The 20,909-nt window shown below is 40.6% G+C and overlaps 1 protein-coding gene across 4 annotated transcripts; it reads left to right on the forward strand.

Moving 5' to 3' along the window:
- Nucleotides 1-62: 62 nt before the first annotated feature.
- Nucleotides 63-20,511, forward strand: sec24c (SEC24 homolog C, COPII coat complex component). Of its 4 annotated transcripts, XM_036572541.1 has the most exons (25): nt 63-313; nt 2,857-3,047; nt 4,103-4,189; nt 4,951-5,068; nt 6,894-7,063; nt 7,186-7,896; nt 9,114-9,256; nt 9,795-9,863; nt 11,473-11,584; nt 11,846-11,973; nt 13,250-13,388; nt 13,621-13,736; nt 13,865-13,989; nt 14,137-14,328; nt 14,414-14,507; nt 14,663-14,779; nt 14,947-15,117; nt 15,294-15,390; nt 15,529-15,674; nt 15,767-15,905; nt 16,045-16,163; nt 16,310-16,489; nt 17,464-17,655; nt 18,452-18,541; nt 18,741-20,511. In XM_036572541.1, the coding sequence occupies exons 2-25, from the start codon at nt 2,876-2,878 to the stop codon at nt 18,879-18,881; spliced, it is 3,768 nt and encodes a 1,255-aa protein (XP_036428434.1). In that variant the 5' UTR covers nt 63-313; nt 2,857-2,875; the 3' UTR covers nt 18,882-20,511. The 4 variants fall into 4 exon arrangements, with proteins under 4 accessions (XP_036428434.1, XP_036428436.1, XP_036428437.1 ...); XM_036572543.1 differs by lacking the exon at nt 9,795-9,863; XM_036572544.1 differs by lacking the exon at nt 4,103-4,189.
- The last annotated feature ends 398 nt before the right edge of the window (nt 20,512-20,909 follow it).

Consider the following 20,909-nt stretch of genomic DNA (forward strand, 5'->3'; position numbering starts at 1 on the left):
TCTGGGTCGGAGAGATGTCTGCATTCCGATAAGCAAGATTACTAGTTAGGGAACAAGTGGGCAAATCATTCGCAGCCCGGATGTGGACGTGGCACAAAGTTACTGTGGATCCGGTGCGAATGTCACTGCTGTAGCGGAGACACCGAGGAGGTGGAAGAGGGATTAACGACGGCTAACGGCGAGACCGCTTCGGGAAGACGACGTTTGTGCCCTTCTCTTTGTAGAAGAACCGCTGCCGCCTTTGTCAATCGACTGGAAAACAGGAACAGTTGTCCTGCTGGCGTTTTCATTTATGTATCTGTCTGTTTTGGAGGTAGGTGTTCAGTTAATTTGGAGCTAACAGACTCGCTATGCTGTGTTAGCTTTGGTGCTGTGTTATGTTGGGATTGGTTGCTATTCTGATTGCTAACGGGCGAACGTTGATGATCGCCGGGTAGTTTCGTCATTAACTGGCATAATTTGGTTCCTGTTCTGTGGCATGTCAAATGTTAGTTAGCAGGACAGCTAATTTTCTAAGATTTGTTGGACTTGGTAGCTAACTCAGCCTGATTAGCGCGAGAATTTATCTTGTTAGTTAACGTTAGCTAGATAGCAACACAGTGAGTTGTGAGTTAAGCTAGCTGTATACATTTGGTGTTACGGCCCAATAATATTCGTGCCCGGCTTCGATCATTTAACTTGTCGTTGTAGTTAATGGTTTAGTTTACGTTATAGTCCGTGTTTACTTGTATGTCAGTGTTGGTTCGCCATCTAGTTTTAGGAAACTGTGTTAGTTAGCTAGCTTGCCAAGTTGTTGTAGAAGACACGGCGTTAGCGTCGCTAGCTAGCTAGCTAGCTAGCTGGCTAAGTTCCTACATTGGAAGCGTAATTGGCTAACAGCACCCTGCAGTGACCCAGCTAGAGATGGGTAGGTTGGCTACAAGCTAACGCATCTACTCTTGTTGGATAAGATAGCTAACTAAGTTATACGTCTGCTATTAACCTCAACGTGTATTTGGTAACATGTATTGAGTGTAAACGGTGTGTATTGTACAATAAACTTTAACCTGTCGTTACTGCTGAACAAGAAAGGCGGCTAGCTGTTCTGCTCTACGGCCTTTCCGCGATACTTGTTCTTATTAGCCGCAGACAAGCGAAATTCATTAAACTGTTGGGACATTTGTCCGGCCTGCGTAAGTCTGTTAACCCGCTGATACTGTCACCAAAGCGTTACACACGCGGGTAGCTGTAAGTTATACCGTTGCGGTGTCGGTTTCATTCAATTATTCAAAAGTCTATGTTGTGCTAGTGCTGATATTACATGCTATGAAACTCCCCAATATTAGCGAGGACGGTACTGCGCTTGTTCATTTTGTTGGTACTTCCCAGTTCACAAAGCATTTAAGATTTCTGACGCAAGAGATTTAATCTTTTTATAACCTCCACAAAATCCACCTATGCACTTTGTAGCAATTGTCGCACTGAACCTACAAGGCCTCTGTGTACGGGGCTGATGTCAGTCCCTTATACGGTCATTTTCTTTCCAAAACTATATGCTGATTAATAGGATCATTAAGAGTTCTCATTTAGTGTGAAAATATCGGAACTGTGTGGGAAATGCTTAAGACCAAATGGCATTGCATTTTATTCTAGCACACGAGTTGGTTCGTCGGCTGGAGCTAGTAGTCTACAGGTTTTATCTCAGATTGCCTGTGGAGCGTAGTCTGAAGCTTTAAGAGTCAAATTATACTAACTGTACACAACTACATTTAGCTTCCCTGTCTGTGTACATTTAGGCCCAATGTGTAGTCTTCAACTTCTGTTTCATACTTTCATTCACTATTTGGTTGGTTGAAGTGTTTTTACACCTACAGTTACATACCAATCTTTTATTTTAGCGACATGTGAATCATTTTGTCTTGGGAATGTATGATGATAATAATCAGGTATATAATAATCAGACTTCTAAAAAAAAATATTGGCATCAGAGAAATGTTTAGATTTGACCAGTACTTAAAATTGGTATTTGCTGTATTTATTGTACTGGACTTTTACACCAAGATCTGAGCTTTTTGTTAATTTTACTGCATTTGTAACTCTGTAGAAATAAATATTATATTTCTCTGTAATGCTAATACTGGTAGAGCTAATACCAATTTCTCTATCTTATAAATGTTTATGTATCGAATTTGGCATCGGCGGATGTATGCATGAAGAAGATCAGATATACGCATCGGTCCATAAGTGCTTCCCTACTTTAGTCTATGTCCAAACGAAATGAGGGTATTGCACCTGTATATCCTGCATACAGGGTTTCTTTCTGGTTTGGTCTTGAGATTCAAGATTCAAGAGTTTTATTGTCATATGCACAGCAGAAACAAGCAGTTACACTGTACAATGAAATTCTTACTTTGCTGTTCCTCCATTTACCAATATAGTCTTAGAAAAAAATTAAGAAAAGTAAAAGAATATATTAAATACACTGAATAAGTATAAATACACTAAAAACAAAAAAGTAAAAAAAAGTACAGTTATGTGCAAAGTTGAAAGAAAAATTAAAGTTACATGTGCATATGTGCAAGTTCAGAGTGTGGTAGGCTGTGTCATTATTGCTTAAAAATCCATGTGGTGTTCCTCGAATAGTAATTAATATCTTTGAACCAGAATAACTTGCCTTAGTGCCACCTGCTTGGGCTATGTTAAGATATGCTGAAGCTGTCATTGATTAAATAGTTTGCATGTTCACATGTCTGAAGTTCCGCTCCGAGTGCTGATCTATTAGTCATGAGTTGAAAGATGAAAGTCAAATATAATAGGTTTACAATGTTCACACAGTAGTGCTTAACTAGTTGCGTGACCTACTTTTTTTCTTCTCAGATTTAGGGATGAACTGAAAATGAATGTTAACCAGCAACCTCACATGGCCTCTCCTTATGGGCAGCCGCAGCCTGGCTACCAGGGCCACCCCCAGTCTGTTTATGGGGGCCAGCAAGTGCCAGGGGGTTATCCAGCGCCATACGCACCATACAACGGCCCTGCATCTGCCTATCAACCAGGCCCACCTCAAGGTGATTATATGTAACTGTCAAGATCTATGCGTCTTGCCTATGGCTGAGTACCATTCAGTACAGAAATGATTACATCAGATTTCACCAGTCCTGCTCTCAGAAATGTACTTTCCTGCACAATATGTCACAATAAGATCGGTATCATCCGTACTTCTAGAACACTGAACGACTGAATGTGTCATAAAGATGGATTTAAGGCCAGAATACACTGACAGGACTAATGCAAATTCTTATGTTTGCACTTGTTTTTAGAATATTCAGAAAAAGAACTTACAAGTAAAGTGAATGTGAAAAGAACATTCTAGAGTCTTACAACAATTAAACAACAGTATGGCACATCAACCACGCGTTTGTGTTTGTTCATGTGTGCCCCATCGGTGTACTCTGGCCTTAAACAATGTATGGAGAGCCTGTGAACAACAAGAAGCGCTAACATAGATTAAAACACTGTAGTCATGCTCCTTCATAGCCTTTCAAAATATGACAGTATTTTAAAATGCTAACAAAATATCGCAGTATATAAACTTGTGTCATGATGGGTTCCAACCCCCCATGTTGGCCATCCAACTCTAATTTAGTACTCGCTGCGTATCAGTAGAAGTTAGTAGCCTTTCAAAATATGGCCTTTCAAAATATGACAGTATTTTAAAATGCTAACAAAATATCGCAGTATATAAACTTTTGTCATGATGGGTTCCCACCCCCCATGTTGGCCATCCAACTCTAATTTAGTACTCGCTGCGTATCAGTAGAAGTGGATTAGCTGGTCATGTGTGTTAGAGTTGCCTTGGAACTGAAGTCTGCAGGAAGATGAATGTGGTGACCTCTGTGAGATCAAACATAATTTTCAATTATGAGTCCCAAAAAAAGTCCTGCCGAACTCATTATTAATTATTCATAAATAATCACAGTGCCTCAGGTCTGGACTGGTTCTATGCAGTTAAATGGAGAACGCCAGTCAAGTGTGAATCATCCCCACCCATGCCCCCTGGCTCCTGTGTCCTGTTTTCTCGCATTTCCCATTTTTTCACTGCTTTCTCTCTCTTGTATTTCAGGATATTCTCCTTATGCAAGCTTTCCCTCTAAGGCTCTTGCAGCAAACTTAGTCTCTGACCTGTCCTCTTCCTCTCCTCTTGACTTAGGTAACTGGTTTAATTCTGCTTGGCAGCCTGTCCTCCTCCCTGTTCCCTGTGGTTCATAGTGACTGTAGAGTGCAGGACAGCTGGGCTATGCCTCACCTGCAGGCTCCCAGAGACAGCAGGATCCTGTCATAGCCCAGTGTCCTTGTACTGTGGCAGACACCGTCACTCAGTCATACACAGTGTCACTCACATCTTCAGATGAATGGCATTTTCTTTTCTTCTTCCAAAACAATGCCTGGCAAAGTCAGGGACAATGGGCCTCAGTGTCTTCCTAAGTTTTTGTTACATTTGTTCTCAAGAAAAGTCCCAAGAAAAGGTCTATGTCAGATTCATGATGTGTTCTTAAACTGCAGAATTGTTCACACTTTTGTGCTCTTGCATATGTTTAGATTTTTTTTTTCTTACTTAAGAATCCCAAATAAGAAAGCATTGGTAAATGTAAAAATCTTCATGAAAACTGTGTGAGTTTTAAGAAGAAATTTCCTCTTAAGAATGGTTGGTGAATGAGGCCCATTGTCTTGAGGTCTTGTAATCAGGTTTTTCTTGTGCAGATTTGAGTTGAAAAATGTTTAGATTTTTTATATTTGTTTTTTAGTTATATCGCTTGATTATAGTGCCAGCGTGGAATATTTAGCTCTATGCTGAGAATGAAGCGTGTGCCATTTGCTGTGATAAGATGTGTGTATAATGACTAGGCAGTCAGCATGTTGTCAGAAGATTTAATGTTTAAGTTCTAAATCATAACCACTCTTAATCTGCAGGTATGAGAGGACCCCCCACCTCTGGGGCACCCCCAGTGCCTGCTGCTCAGGCATATTCACAGTTTGGACAGGGTGACATACAAAACGGACCACCACCTATGGGTGCCCCACCACAGAGGTCAGTGTTTAGTGCAGTTCTACTGACAGCTTACTTTTTCAAACTTGGTCTCCCTGGTAAGGCACATTCATACAGAGGTGTAATGTCTTTATTCAGCAGAAATCTATCCTTCCTAAATCAGGGATATAAAATTCTAGCATTTTTATGAGCACATTGGCTGCTAGATATTATTCTATGCTAGAATAATCAGCTCTATTCACTGTTAGCTTGAAATTGTAGATGTGCAAAAAAGGTGCCACAATATTAAATTATAGTTTATGGATTGTGGTAAAAAATGACTTTTTTTATTTGAAATTTTCTGAAATTTCTGCTCTTGGATGCATTTTGGACAATACTTCCTTTTGCACAATATAGCACAGTATGTATCAGTTATGAGCACTGAAAAAAGCCACATTTACACTGCATCAAAGTAAGACTTTTACAGAGTTGTTACTGTTGTCATGGTTGCAGCTCTTAATATGCATGAGCAAAATCTGCTTCATCTGTTATCTATTATCTTTGTGTCATCTTTTCTTAGAAACGATAAACAATGAGAACGAAAACAGTTTTTTGTGCTACAATATAAGACGGTCAGGACTTTTTAGTGTTTTTAAAGCACCTGAGAGACACACACACACAGAAAATTGCCTTTATTATCTGCTCTTTACCCGAAACTTGCACTTTGTGGGCTAAATGAATGCAGTAGGATATGAAACACATGTGCTGGTAGGTAGGCTGGACAGACCAGCAGATGCATTCACACGCAGCACATGTACTTGACTGGCTCACATTGTTTGTCGTAAAATCATCACACCAATCAACCAAAATAAAAGTAAATTGGTCTTTTGCCGTTTGCTTGTTAGGAGTGAATATCAGTTATGATCTTCAGTTCCAGTCATGCACCTCGACAATGCAAAAAGACGTGCTTTTATTAATTTACTACTTAGGCAGTAAAGTTTGTTACATTTGTTTGATGTTAAGTTTTTTTATTAAAGTTGATTAAAACTGAGCTGGTTGTAAATCTTTGCTGTGAGATGTTTTCTTTTGGTATCATGCAAGTTTTGACTACATGTTAAATACAACTTATGCTAGGTACCTTTAGATAACTTTTTGTTGTTCTATTTAGGTTGTACATAAAAACCTCTATTATAAATTCTCTATTAATCAGTATAAGATAAATATGCATGTGTAATGAGATCCGAACAGATCTAAAATGTGCTTTGAGAATATTGAAATGTCATGCAAATTGTAATTCTTTTGTGTCAAGCCTATAGAGCGAGTCGGAAAGTTTGTCGCCCAGCTTTGAGATGAGCTGCAGCCAAAACCTCAGTAGAAAAGTTTATAATTTCCCAACACTTACTTTTAGCTGCACATTAAAGTCTAATGCATTTGTGCTGGTTAAAGTGTGGTGTCAAGTTTTTTTCACATTTACAAGATCAGTTTTTTCCCCTTCTTTTTTGTGCAATTTGAGTCTGTTGAATTAATTTATTTGTTATTTTTTTTTGCTTAAATTTAAGTGTTTTTGTCCTTATAATACATACCTGTTGTAGATTCTATGTGGAGACATTTTATTTCTAAGTTTCTAACCATTATTAGAAATCTGTTGCGGATTTGCGTTGGTCTACATTTGTCAATGTTGTCTGTTAATGTACATCATTTTCAAATTGAAGACAAATAGAAATTTGATCTCAGTGGCAGCATGAATAGAAATTTGATTCCAGTTCGAGAGGCATCATAACAAACACTAGATATCCATGCAGATTCATTCTTGTAGCGCGTTAAGGCTCATGTTGCATGCTATACAGTTTCTAAACCATGATGTGTCGCCCCCGCTTCCACTGTGTAGACCTCCAGTGTCTCAGCCATACAGTCAAGGAGCGATGAACCTCTCTGGTCCTCAACCTCCATACAACCAGCAATTTGGAGCAGCACTAAACAGTATGCAGCAGATGACTAATCAAATGGCTAGCATGCAGGTTGGGTCTACTGTACCTTCTCCTGCTGGCCCAGGCTATGGTAAATAATTTTCGTCTGACTAGTAAGATATAGAGGATTGTTCGAGCAAAGCGACATTTTCTCTCATCCTATAAAGAACCATCATTCATTGTTTGTTTTGTTTGTTTGTTTTTGTTTTTAAGCTCCTCCCACAGTCTCCCAGCCTTCTGCCTCTGCTGCTTATACACCTTCAGCCCCTTCTTCTTTTGCCCCCACATCTACTGTTCCCACACAGCCCCCGTCAACTGAGGGAGTACCTCATACACTCTCTCAGCCCTACTATGGGGCTCCTCCTCAGCAGCCTTTCCCAACTGCAGCCCCACCTTTCTCTGCACCTGGTCCCACCCAGCCTCCTGGTCCGCCTCTTGCCTCTCAACAGTCTTTCCCTCAAGCTCCTCCTACTTCGCAGCCTCCGTTTTCTTCGGCTCCGCCGCAAGTTCCTACTGCGTCATATGGAGGCCCACCTCCCCCTGTGCAGGCGTCTCATCCTAGGGCAGCACCTCCCACTTCCCAGCCTTCTGGATTCCCTGGAGGACCCCCACCCACCTCTACCCCAACTCAGTATACAGGACCACCCATGCAACAGCCTCCAGTGTCCCAGCCCTCCTCTTTCCATTCAGGACCTCCTCCTCCACCGACTAGTGCTGCTGGATTTCCACCCCAAGGAGGCGCTCCTCCCAGGCCTCCACACCCAGGTATGCAGGGTCCCCCTCTGGCCTCTCAGGGGCCTCCGATGTCCCAAGCAAACCATGTAGCTCCCCCACAGCCTGGTATGCTGCCTGGGCCCCCTGCTCCAGGTATGGCAGGACCACCACCACAGCCAGGGATGCAGGGCTATCCACCTCAGCAGAATGGTGAGTATTGTAGACATTCATGTTGTCTATCTGGAAGCCAAGGTTGAGTTTTTAAATGCTTAACATTTGCTGCTGGTCTTAGGAGTAGAAAAATGCTAAAGTGTATATTTCTTTTGTCTCCTCTTTCTGACTGGCTAACTGTCAAACACCATATGTGTCTTTTTGTTGTGTTAATGAATTATCTGTTCACACCAGCAGCCACCAGTCCAAACACATTGCTTAATTACACCTGTTTCTGTCAAATTTAAGGAAAGTTATGTAACTACACTAGTGATAGTCAAAAAAGGGGTTCTAAAATGCTCAGACAAAAGGTCAAAACTGGTAGCCGAAAGAGAAAAATGGCAAAAAACTTAAATAGACTTACAATGATATGTCAAAATCTAAGATTTTACAAATAGTTTCAATGGTACTGTAAATGAGAAACAGTAGCTAGAAATGCTCTTTGTTCCCTTTGCTTTCGTGACCCATCAGCGCACATACGTTCAAACAGTTTGAGCACAGCACAGTGAAAATGTCGGCCGTGTGGAACTGTTTGACGGTTGCTATGAGGGACCTTACATGATTGGTGATTTGTAATCACTGTTCATGCCGAATATCAAGAGAAAGTACCCTACCTAGGAACTTCTCTACTGCAAGTTTGACACCTCTTGAAAACATGACTTTGTGGATGATATGCAGAATACAGCAAAACAACAGAAGTGAAAAGTAAAGTCCCTACTAGCTCGTCAATGCCATCTGTAGCCGCAGTTTATGAAATCATGAAAAAATTCAAACATTACCAAAGTGCAAAGTATAACTGAAAAATAACTGCGGTCAATGCCTTGGCTGACCATCTGTTCACTTTTGTGGAGGATGTTTATGTGGCACATACTGTAACAGTTTATTTTACAGAAACTAATTTATTGTCAGCTTTTTTTGGTTTGTTTTCATGTTACAGCCCAGTATATCCTGAATTGTGATTTTGGTGCTTTACTAGTTTTTCTTTAACATCCAAAGAAATGCATCTCACGACATCAGATTTGTTTGGAAGTTGCATGAAAAGCATCATTATAATGATACACATACATGCTTTAAGGTTTTTATGGTTTCAAATGCTTAAAAATAATTTACGATGCCATAATAAACCATAATCATAAGCCTGACCTGTTTAGAGTTTGTTGTAAATATTTCTCTCCTCTTTGTGGTAGTGAAGTATGTGTATGTTTTTTGTGGGACAGGTGCTTTTGGGCAGGTGAGGGGTCCACAGCCTGGCTATGCTGGACCATATCCTGGGCAGCAGAGCTATGGAGCTGCACCTCCTGCACAAGCTCCTGCTCCTCCTGCACCGAAGAGACTTGACCCCGACTCCATCCCTAGCCCGGTACATACAGATTACATCTTCTGATTACAGTTTTTTTACGCATCTTTTTTAACACTTTTGCACATCCATTGTCTTTTTAGACTTTGATTTACTTTTACTTCACTTTTCTATTCTCTTCTTATTTATACATATATAGTCCAAATCAGTTATATAAATACCTGTGTTAATGAGTGTAATCAGTTAAAATATGCAGTGGTTTGTGTAAGCTAGGCTATTCTCTGGAGTCTCCTGTGTCTGATATGCATGCACCATGGCGGGTTAACATAGATAGCATATGAAGATTCGGTGTCTGTCAAGGCTACAAAAAGCTATGCTTGAATATTGCATGTGTTGCTGGCAATATCTGCATCCATGTTCACTGGTATTGCTAAACAATGTTATTAATCATCGTAATTCTAAACTTGAAAGCAGAGGTACTGTAACTGTGGTTACACTTCTGTTTATCGTCTTTTTTTCTCTGCTCTTTTTCTGTTTTTGTTTTGTTTTGGCTTTTCTTTTCTCTCTTTAATTTGCTGGACTAAATTGTTAAAATATAAAGCAAGCCTCTGACATACCGCCTGTGCAGAAAACAAGACATAGAATAGACCCAGACGCTATTCCCAGCCCAGTAAGTGCCCTGTGTCTCTCTGCATTTCTCTCTTGTTGCACTAACTCTAATCACTTTCCTCAGTACTCATTCCTGTCCCAGCTCAACTGTCTATAATACCAATGACTCTGATTAGATCTCTTGGATTGTGTTTTCTCACATGATGTTTAAATAGATAGTTAAATCATTGTAGATATTGTCCTATATTATGATTTGAGCTCAAAGATGAGCATAGAATTTCGAATTACTCCATGATTGGCAGCCACTTTTGAGCTAGCTCAGTTTTTATCCAGACAGTGCAAGCAAGTGTGTAGATGCCACTTTAGGGCAAGCACATTCATCTAACTGCCTACAGGATTGTTGAGACCAGTTGAATTTCAAGCATGAGGGGCGTTTTTCCACTGCACAAAGTACCTGAACCTTTGGCACCCAGAAAACAGGAACTGTGCATTGGCTGTTGGTCCAGTACCAAAGGTTCCAGTTTTATGTTTTTTTTTTTTGATACCTTTTTAAGATTGGCACCAATCTAATGGCACTAGAGGGTGTTCTCCTTTATCCTTGCGTACACTTGCATTTGAGAGCAATGACAATTTAGCAAATTCTTTACTCTTCCAGGTGAAGATAAAGTCTCCAAGCACTATTACATCAGCACTAAGTGCATCAAAATGAAAACTAGAATGGTGTGGTGATGTATCAAATGCTATTTTAAGAATTGTTGCTTTGTTAAAAGTTTGCTAAGCAGGTAGTGATTATGCTAACACTATTAGCATTTATGCTCCTCCACAGAATGTTTTTGTTAATCTTTTCTAACATGACAGACAAATAAGCTTTGTTTAATTCTACCCATGATTTTGTATTATAGACACTCATGTGAGTAGAAAATTGCTCTATTATTTCAGCAATAAGCATTCAACTAAGGGTGTTAGGTAGTAAACTAGCTAACTAGTTCACAGGGTATCTAATGCATCAGTTCCTGCTCTCAAGAGAGAAAAAATTAGAAGTTTGCTTGACTTTGTTCTTGACTTGTTCAAGTATGTAAATGTAGACATTTGAGTGTGTCCATGTAGAACAGTGCAGTATAACATTTTCGTGTCAGCCAAGTTAAGCTGACTAGCTGATCAGCCAAATTAGATTGTTTAGAGTGGCATAAAATGAACAAAAACCAGTAATTAATTGCGGTTATTATAACAGGTCCAGTTGTCTCTCATGCAGGTGGAAAAAGAACTAGAACTAGAAACATTGGTCTCATTCATTCCTGCCAGGGTCACTCCTAGTATTTCATGTGTAGTGGGAAAACACCCTATGAATACTGTATATCGTCTTAATGGTATCTGTCACATGTAGCAGGTCATTGGTACCCTCTCAGTCTTGCCCTTTCCTCTCTCCTTGCATGCTAGCTAGTTTCAGCCTTTACATGACTTACCCTCTAGCAAAGTGAATGAAAGACGTGGTGGTTTACATTTCTTTTTTGGCATGGTCCCACATCTAAACACTGATTTAATCCTTCAGTGTAATGTAGATGTGATTCTGTTATGTTCTTTGGGAAGGTGTGTGGGTGTGTGTGGGTGTGTGTGTGTTAATGTGAATTTTGGATTAGAGACTTACTGTTTCATTGCATTTGTTCTCTCAGATTCAGGTGATTGAGGATGACAAAGCAAACAAGGGCAGTGAGCCTTTTGTTACAGGGGTCAGAGGTCAAGCCCCACCCCTTGTCACAACTAACTTTCATGTTAAAGATCAAGGTAAGAGATCTAATTAGACCTCTTATACCTTCATCAGTTTTTCATAGAGCAGGTCATTGCACCGTGATCCTTTGTATTACTCCCTGAAAAGGCACCACAGTAGAACAGTGAGACCATGTGTCTGTAGGGTGGTATTCAACCCAGCTGTCACCTTTTGAATTAAATAAAGATAAATTAAGCTTGATTTAACATGTAATCAACATTTTTTGTAAGCTCTGTCTCGTTTACATGTTAAGGGGTGTATTTTCTTTATGTTCACAGGGAATGCCAGTCCACGTTTTATCCGCTGTACAGCCTATAACATGCCCTGCACCTCGGACATGGCCAAACAGTCCCAGGTGCCCTTGGCTGCAGTGATCAAACCATTGGCTACTCTGCCTCCAGATGAAGTAAGACACTACATTATTGCACACAGTCTGAAATACGATTGTATTCTCCCACATACTTTAAATTACTTTAAACAGGGTTCAGTAAGCGTGGTTCGGTAAGTATAGTAAGTTATAGAATATTTTACTACCAAATACAAGTTGAGCGCATTATTAAGAACTTGATTGAGAAGTAGCTAGGCTAACAAATGTTACCTAGAACTAAAAACAATAAAAAAAAAAATACATTTCTCTGTTTTTAACAAGTCACTTGACAAACTAACGTGTTGACATCATCCACTGAGGAGGAAAAACTAGTATGAAAACCCATAAGTTTTGATGAGTAACCTCCATCTACTTCTGCACCAGTTAGTTCTAGTGTTAGTGTCATCTGAACAGGCAACCTCCATTACTTAAGCATTATCAGACACAAATCTACCAGCTTAACCTACTGTCCAAACCACTGAGCAACGTTCAAAGCTGATTTAAAATACTTGATATACGAAAGCTTATGACCACCTCACAGCAACTGAATTTTGTATTACAGTGCCAAGGCACTAAAAATTGTTGTACTGTTAATAGAATAATCTAATCTGTATTATTCTGGTATTGCATAGACCATGAGCGTATTGATCAAATAAGAACTTGGTTATAGTTTAATTGAGGTGTTAAGTTATTTCTTAACTACGGCTGGGCTGATCAGCTAGCTGAACAGCAGCTCCGTTAATATCTGAGCCTTTACGTTAAAGGTTACTAATGTTGTATTATACAATGTGAAACTGCAGTATAAAGAAGTAAATATGTCACTCAAATGTCTAACATGCTTCAAATGTCCATGTTTTAGTTAGATCAGCTTTAAGCAGCATTAACACCAGGCTGAATCTCAAATGGCCCCATTGATCATATATAGTGAGCTAAGTTGTGAAATTCTGGCTTCTACATCCAAATAGGGCAGTATATGTCCAGTATGGGGCTCTGTTTGTCCAGTATGGAATTGCGCACATGTCTGAATTCCACATGGGACTTTGCGTTGGGCCTAACAACACCCATGATAACATCACTGTAAAGCACGGCCTGTCGGGGCTTATTGCTTTATTGACATGTACACTGACTAAAGCAGTACTGATGTCTTCTATGCAGTTGACAATAGCTAGTTTATTAACTCTTACCAATATCCAAACTCAAATTATTCACACATCTATTGTAATCAGATAAGGTGTTTTTGCTACTCGGTAATCCACTTCCAAAGCTTCGTGAACACTGAGAAAACGAATCCTCTCCCAATTTTTTTCCTTCCCAGAATCCCCCATATATAGTGGACCATGGGGAAAGTGGCCCTATTCGCTGTAATCGCTGTAAGGCCTACATGTGTCCCTACATGCAGTTCATTGAGGGCGGCCGGCGCTTCCAGTGTGGCTTCTGCAGCTGCGTCACAGAGGGTGAGTGTGCCAGTTTTTTGTGGCCTATTAGTCATCAGGTGTTGTAATAGTATGTTCATTTCCTGAGCATGAACTTTGTCCCACAGTGCTGTGTGAACGGAGCTTTGAAGGACTTTTTTGACTGAGATTTAGGTGTGACCCATCATGATTGCCCGAAAGGGGTAGATGAGGTGTGTGCTCTTTTTATTGTATATGATCTCGGTTGTAATTATTGAACTGTTTCTTGTCACAGTGCCTCCCCATTACTTCCAGCATCTGGACCACACAGGGAAGCGCGTAGACTGCTATGACCGGCCGGAACTCTCCCTGGGCAGCTATGAGTTCCTAGCCACAGTGGACTACTGTAAGGTGTGCATTTCCAATCATTTTTCAGGCCTCAAGAATTTGGGTATGATCACAAAACAGACCCAGTTGAGTAGGTGTGAAAGTCTTGTTTGTTTGTGTTAATTTGTTACTACCTTGTTATTTGTTCATAGAACAATAAGATTCCTCAGCCCCCTGCCTTCATCTTCTTGATTGATGTGTCCTACAATGCTGTGAAAAATGGCATGGTGAGAATTGTGTGCCAGGAGCTCAAGACCTTGTTGGACTATTTGCCCAGGTACAGCCTAATAGCAGTTAGTGTAAAATTCTGATGTTCTTTTTTAGATTGATAGCCAGTATTTTGAACAATTAGATTAGAAAGCAGAACCAGCACTTTTATTCACACGCTTCAGTATCAGATATATTGTGTGGTGTGTTTCTTTAGGGAGAACCCTGATGTGCAGTCCAATATACGAGTCGGGTTTGCAACCTACAACAAGGTACTGCACTTCTATAACGTGAAGGCCTCTTTGGCCCAGCCTCAGATGATGGTGGTCTCAGATGTGGCAGACATGTTTGTACCCCTACTGGATGGATTCCTTGTCAATGTCTCAGAGTCCAGGGTTGTGATTGAGAGGTAGGTTTGGCCTTATTTTTTGAGGGGGGTTATTGAAGTATAATTATTATTTTTCACTGATAAACATCTCTTTGTCTGTTCTCAGTTTGCTGGACCAGATACCCGACATGTTTGCAGACACACGAGAGACAGAGACAGTGTTTGGCCCTGTTATCCAAGCAGGACTGGAAGCTCTCAAGGTATTTACAGCTGTCTCTACATAGCTTTAAAACATCAGTTGTTTAGTCTGATAGGTTGTTCACATTAATCACATATTACAGGGCAGCAGAAAGGTTGCTGTGTTTTTTATAATATGAATGTGAATGGTATAAGATAGCTGGTCTGTTTATCTCAGGCTGCAGACTGTGCTGGGAAGCTGTTTGTCTTCCACTCCTCTCTGCCCATTGCTGAGGCTCCAGGCAAGCTGAAGAACAGAGAGGACAAAAAACTAGTGGGCACAGACAAAGAAAAAGTAAGATTCTCTTAGACTTGCTACAGTCTAAAATGAAATGGGCACACAATATGAACTTAGCATTATTGGATTCTTTTTAGTATATATATATATTTAATAATTGATGCCTTAAAAGTGTTTTAAATCAATTTAATTTAAATTTCACCCCTCACTGCTGTTTTCCTCAGTCATTATTCCAGCCCCAGGTGAGTTTCTACGCTAATTTGGCAAAGGAGTGTGTGGCGCAGGGCTGCTGTGTGGATCTCTTCTTGTTCCCTAATCAGTACGTGGACGTGGCAACGTTAGGGGTGGTCCCCACGTCAACAGGCGGCTCTGTCTACAAATACACCTATTTCCAGGTGAGTGTCCAACTCTAGATTCATGAATGGTTTCATTATGTAGGTCTAAAGCCCACAAGTACTATACCTTAGTCTTCATGTCTGGAGAGTTAAATATCCATGAAATAACTAATGAATGGGATAATAAAACGCTTAATATTTTCATTTGTCATTTGTGATACTTTGATGTGCATCAGGCCCAGTCTGACCAGGAGCGGTTCCTAAATGACTTGAGGAAAGACATACAGAAGCAGGTGGGCTTTGACGCAGTGATGAGAGTCCGCACCAGCACTGGTGAGTGTACATGCGCTTTTCAGTACGTTTGTGCTATAACTGAAATGCACAGTGCCTGGTGGCCACTCGCCAATGCACAGAAAGGGTTTTAAGTTTGGAGCAGACTTTGAGACCGGATTTTGGATTATGCTCTGTCAGGTATCCGGGCCACAGACTTTTTTGGTTCGTTCTACATGAGCAACACCACTGATGTGGAGCTGGCAGGCCTAGACTGTGACAAGACTATCACAGTGGAGTTCCGACATGATGACAAACTCAGTGAGGAGACAGGTGCACTCATGCAGGTTTGTATCGAAGGAAAGTGGTCTTAGCAGCTAACTTGAATCACTTTTTTTCCCCCTTTGCTGACCATTGTTTGTGCTATGTATGTCTGCAGTGTGCTGTACTATACACAAGCTGTAGTGGTCAGCGGCGGCTACGCATCCACAACATGGCAGTTAACTGTTGCGCCCAGCTGGCTGACCTTTACAGGAACTGCGAGACAGATACTATCATAAACTTCTTCGCCAAGTACGGTAAGTGAGACAATGTCATGTCATCCCAAATACCTTGTCTGGTCTACTCCTTAAAGAACTTTCTGCTACTCTGCTATTTATTGATATTTTAATTGCAGGAACATCCTACATTATTGATAAATTGTTTTTGTGTTTATAGCATATCGCAGTGTACTGAATAACCCTACCAAGAACGTGCGGGACAGTCTGGTGAACCAATGCGCCCAAATCCTGGCATGCTACCGCAAGAACTGTGCCAGCCCATCTTCTGCTGGACAGGTGAATTCAGCTGTACTCCATGCTGTTGCTACTAATAGTGCCATTTTTATTTTATTTCAACTGATTAATTGTGACTAGCACACGAGCAAAACGGACTTCAAATAAACATTTTATTTTCTAATCATCTCACGTCTGGGTGTGTGCAGCTGATCCTCCCGGAGTGTATGAAGCTGCTCCCTGTTTATCTGAACTGTGTGCTGAAGAGTGATGTTCTGCACCCTGGAGCTGACGTCTCCCTGGATGATCGTGCCTACCTGAGACAGCTGGTCAGCGCCATGGATGTGGCAGAGAGCCATGTGTTCTTTTACCCACGACTGCTTCCAGTGGTGAGACACGTGCACGCACAAAATGAGCTTCTGGTCAACAAGTGTTGATTTACTGTTCTCTGCCTATTGTCATTATACTATTTTGAACATGCTTACAGAAATGATAGCAACTTAGTTTAACTTGACCACATTATTGAGCGATTTATGATCTACACCATCATTTTTGACAGGCTTTTTGATTTAGAATGAATTTTTTGTGGATGCTGGCATATTAATGTTCCACACTTACATGCTCAAATACATAAATCGGTAATGCATTTATACTAGAGCTAACATTAAAATACTTAATTGTAATTAATCATTTGATTTTGTGTAGTTAAAGCATTTTAGAAAATAAAAGCTATTCAAATGTATCTATTTATCTGGTTAGTAAGCATTTAGTTGTTAAGACAAACACCAATATTACAATAAAAACAAGACACATTAATAGTAGTGATTTTACAGTTGTCAGTGGTTTCTTATGACCATTTCCAAACCTCCCCTCATGGCAGCTCAGTGTTTATTGTAGTTATCATCCAACACCTGCTATGGTTAAATAGTAAAACTGATCGCTTGGCTAACTGTGGCTAACAGTAGCTTTACACTGAGCTTTATTATTATTATTATTATTTTGCTACTAGTTGATTTATCCAAAGGTCTCCTGCAAGCCCTGTCCAGCATAGTCATCTGAAGGTGCTGAGAGTATTGATTTAAAACCCATTGAAAAGTTGTATTTGACTGAGAAATCTACAATTGCAGATTCTATCATAGTAACATAAAGCATGCAAGCAGCTGGGCTTCAGCCTGCACTACTGTGGATGGTTTGAAGGGTCAAGCCAGAGAAATGCCTTAAATTAGTCAGCTTGTAATGCATCGTGTTAAAAATGTAACGTTGACAGCACTAATATAAACATTTAAACATGATTCGTAAATCATTTAATGATGATTACAGATACATATATCAATGTGGGCATCCATCTTCTCTCTCTGTGTAGCACAAGCTGGATGTGGAGAGTGACACTCTTCCAGTGGCCATTCGGGACTCCGAGGAGAGACTGTCTAAAGGAGGAATATACCTGCTGGAGACAGGGCTCAACCTTTTCCTCTGGGTGGGGGCCAATGCACAGCAGGAGCTGCTCCAGAACATATTTGGCACTCCTGCCTTCAGCCAGATAGATTCCAACGTGGTACGACATATAGTAACCTAATATACACCAACCGACTACTTCATTACGTATACCTCCTTGTTTCTACACTCTTTATCCATTTTATCAGCTCCACTTACCAAACAGGAGCACTTTGTAGTTCTACAATTACAGACTGTAGTCCTTCTGTTTCTCTGCATTGTTAGCCCCTTTTCGCCCTGTACTTTAATGGTCAGGACCACCACAGGATAAGTTTTATTTGGGTGGTGGATCATTCTCAGCAATGCAGTGACACTGGCGTGATGGTGGCTTGTTGGTGTGTGTTGTGCTGTGGATCAGGCTCACCAAGCCAAAACTGTCCTGACCTGTGGGCAGCGTCCTTTGACCACTAAAGAGACTAGTGGATGACTAACACAAATGTACAGCAACAAGTGAGCTCTTGTCTCTGACTTTACATCTGCAAGGTGGACCAACAAGGTAGGTGTCTAATAGAGCTGTCCAGCGCAACACACACCAACACCACATCAGTATCACTGCAGAGCTAAGAATGAGCCACCACCTAAATAATACCTGCTCTGTGGTGGTGCTGTGCGAGTCTTTACCATTAAAGAACAAGGTTAATGGGGGCTAACAAAGTAGGCAGTGAAGCAAACTTTGTAGCTGTAGAACTACAAAGCGCACCTGTATTGTAAGTGGAACTGATAGAATGGACAAGAAATATAGAACCACGGAGGTGTACTTAATGAAGTGGCTGGTTGGTGTGAATAGCTTTATTTTTGTATTTTGTGTGTGGGTATATAGTCCATCTCATACTTGGATTCTCATGTTTTACTGTTAGACATCTTTGCCGATTTTGGATAATCCTTACTCGAAGAGGCTGAGGGAGATTATTGAGTCTTTCCGTGCACAGCGCTCACGCTACATGAAGGTAAAATTTGTCAACAGCTTCCTTCTGCTTCTTATGTGCTTACTGTTATTGTGCTCTGCTTTTCAGTCTGTCACATTCGATCACATTGCCTTTTGCTTTGTGCCCCCCTCCTTTTACTTACTTATTCATTCATTTATTTATTTATTTATGTCGTTCCCTGTTATCGTCTGTGCTTCACTGGATGTCCTCTTTGTTTCAGCTGATGGTGGTGAAGCAGGAAGATAAACTGGAGCTCATCTTTAAGCACTTCCTTGTGGAGGATAAAAACAACAGTGGTGGGGCGTCTTACGTGGACTTCTTGTGTCACATGCACAAGGAGATTCGCCAGCTCCTGAGCTAGGAGAGCTCCCCCCGACACTTTTACTCAGACGCGCTTTATCCTTTTTATTTGACATAATAATAAATTAAATTCCTCCTCCCGTCATCTCTCCTCCTCTTATGTAATCTTCTCCAGGGTGAGGGGGAAAAAAGCCACCTGTTAGGGTCAGGCAAGGATGCTCTACTAGACTCTGTTAGAGGTCTGGATGGTTTTTGGTTTTGGGTAGAGGTTGCAGGTTTCGGGAGACTGTCCGTGTGTGTGTGTGTGTGTGTGTGTCTGTGTATGTGTGCATGAATGTTTGTGTGTATGAGTTACGTATGAGATGTTTCACCCCTCCTCATAGCCGATATAGGGATCAGTTTATTCAGAACAAAAAAAATAAGTGCAAAATTAACAATCAAGAGGTTGGAGCTCAAATGAGGTTCAAAAATGTGTGCTTGTGCATGTTTGCGTGTTAGGACTGTGAACAGGTTGATATTTGGGGTTGCAGGACCCTGGCACTGTACTGTGGGTGGGGTAGGGTGGGCTGGGGGAGCAGAAACTGACAGCATTAATGATTGAACCAGACATTCTTAAAACAACATAATGAGATCCTTAAGAAACCTTCCAAATAACTTATTGTTATCACTGTTTTGTTCAGTTAGTCCTTGTGTTTGTTATTCTCTTTCAACCATGGCCTTACTGATCCCATTTCTCACCCATCCTCCTGCTGTTCTGTTTTGTTACGAGTCATTGTAATCGTTATTGTTTTTAAAGTGTGTGAAAAGAAACCTTTGACTAATAGATTATATGGGAAGCTGAGTATATTTTAAGTGTGCTCTTCACTGTCCATAATACAAACATCTTAACTCTTGAGATATTACTCACTATTAAAATTCTATGCATCAGCTTAGCTGCGGATGGAGGAACTGCGTTATCTAAATTAAACAGGAACAGAAGTGATCTGTCATGGGCCTCATGTTAAGTGGGCATGCATAGCGCTGTGATATGGTGCGCGCTCTGATAATGGATGAACGATTCTCCTATTGTGGAGAGGGTATGGACCCTTTTGGATACCTCTCTGACTGGGCCGCAAGTTGTAGTTCAGATAAGCCAGCTGGACGGGAATTTATCAGTTGAGCTTTTCTAAAAAAAAGAGGATGGGAATTGTAGTCCATATGGGTAGTCCATCTTCAATGGAGGCTTCACTACTCGGACATATATTACAAGAACAGGAACAAAAATATACATTACTGTTCCTGGTGTCTGGATTTTGTTTATTATTTCTTTCCTTTCTGTTTCGATTTCTGATCCACTGTTAACCATGAATGTCCTGATCATCCTGTTTCATTTTCGATCTAATATTGTTTTCTTAATCTGTTTTGAAAGGTTATAATCCTGGGGCAGGTGCAGTCTGGTGCAGGCTTCCTCAAAGCTAAACACGAGCACTCGCCTGCCCTGCTTTTGTCTTTCTTTCTAGTGAAATCTTTGTACAATGAAAGAATATGGCAAGAGTGGAGTGAGTGATTTAGAACTGGCGATTTCTTAACCGTTTTCAAAGTGAGCGCTGTTTTCAAGCACATGCAGGATTGTGACCTGAAAAGCAATCAACACTGAATACCTTGTCATCACATTTATTACATGTACAGAATTAAAAATCACATTTTAAAAATGATGCTCAATTAGTGTGCTTTGTTGGCTGCGTTTAGCGATTTAAAAAAAAAAAGTAAAAATAATAAAAAAAAAAACTGCCCATCATATCTATGAAGGCTAGGACAGGGAGTGTTGCACCATCTCAGACTTCCTCTTTCCTTCTGTCTTTTGATGTTCCCTTTTGTTTCTTTGTATTCGTTTTTAAGTTTTCCCTTGTCTTCCATAATACTTTAAGTGCTTCTGTGCCCCGGTGAAGTGAGATTTGGAGAGGGAACTTCTAAATGATATCTGTCCCACTGTAATCTTTCCTGTGTTTGTGTTGTTCAAAGGCACATCCCAGTGAAATTCTTTAAAGATGTGAAGAACTGAGGGATCTGCCTTTAAACAGTGACTTTTATTTGTCCTTTTGCATTTCTT

Source organism: Colossoma macropomum, unplaced genomic scaffold (genome assembly GCF_904425465.1).
Source record: "Colossoma macropomum unplaced genomic scaffold, Colossoma_macropomum, whole genome shotgun sequence".
In the NCBI taxonomy this organism is placed as follows: domain Eukaryota; kingdom Metazoa; phylum Chordata; class Actinopteri; order Characiformes; family Serrasalmidae; genus Colossoma; species Colossoma macropomum.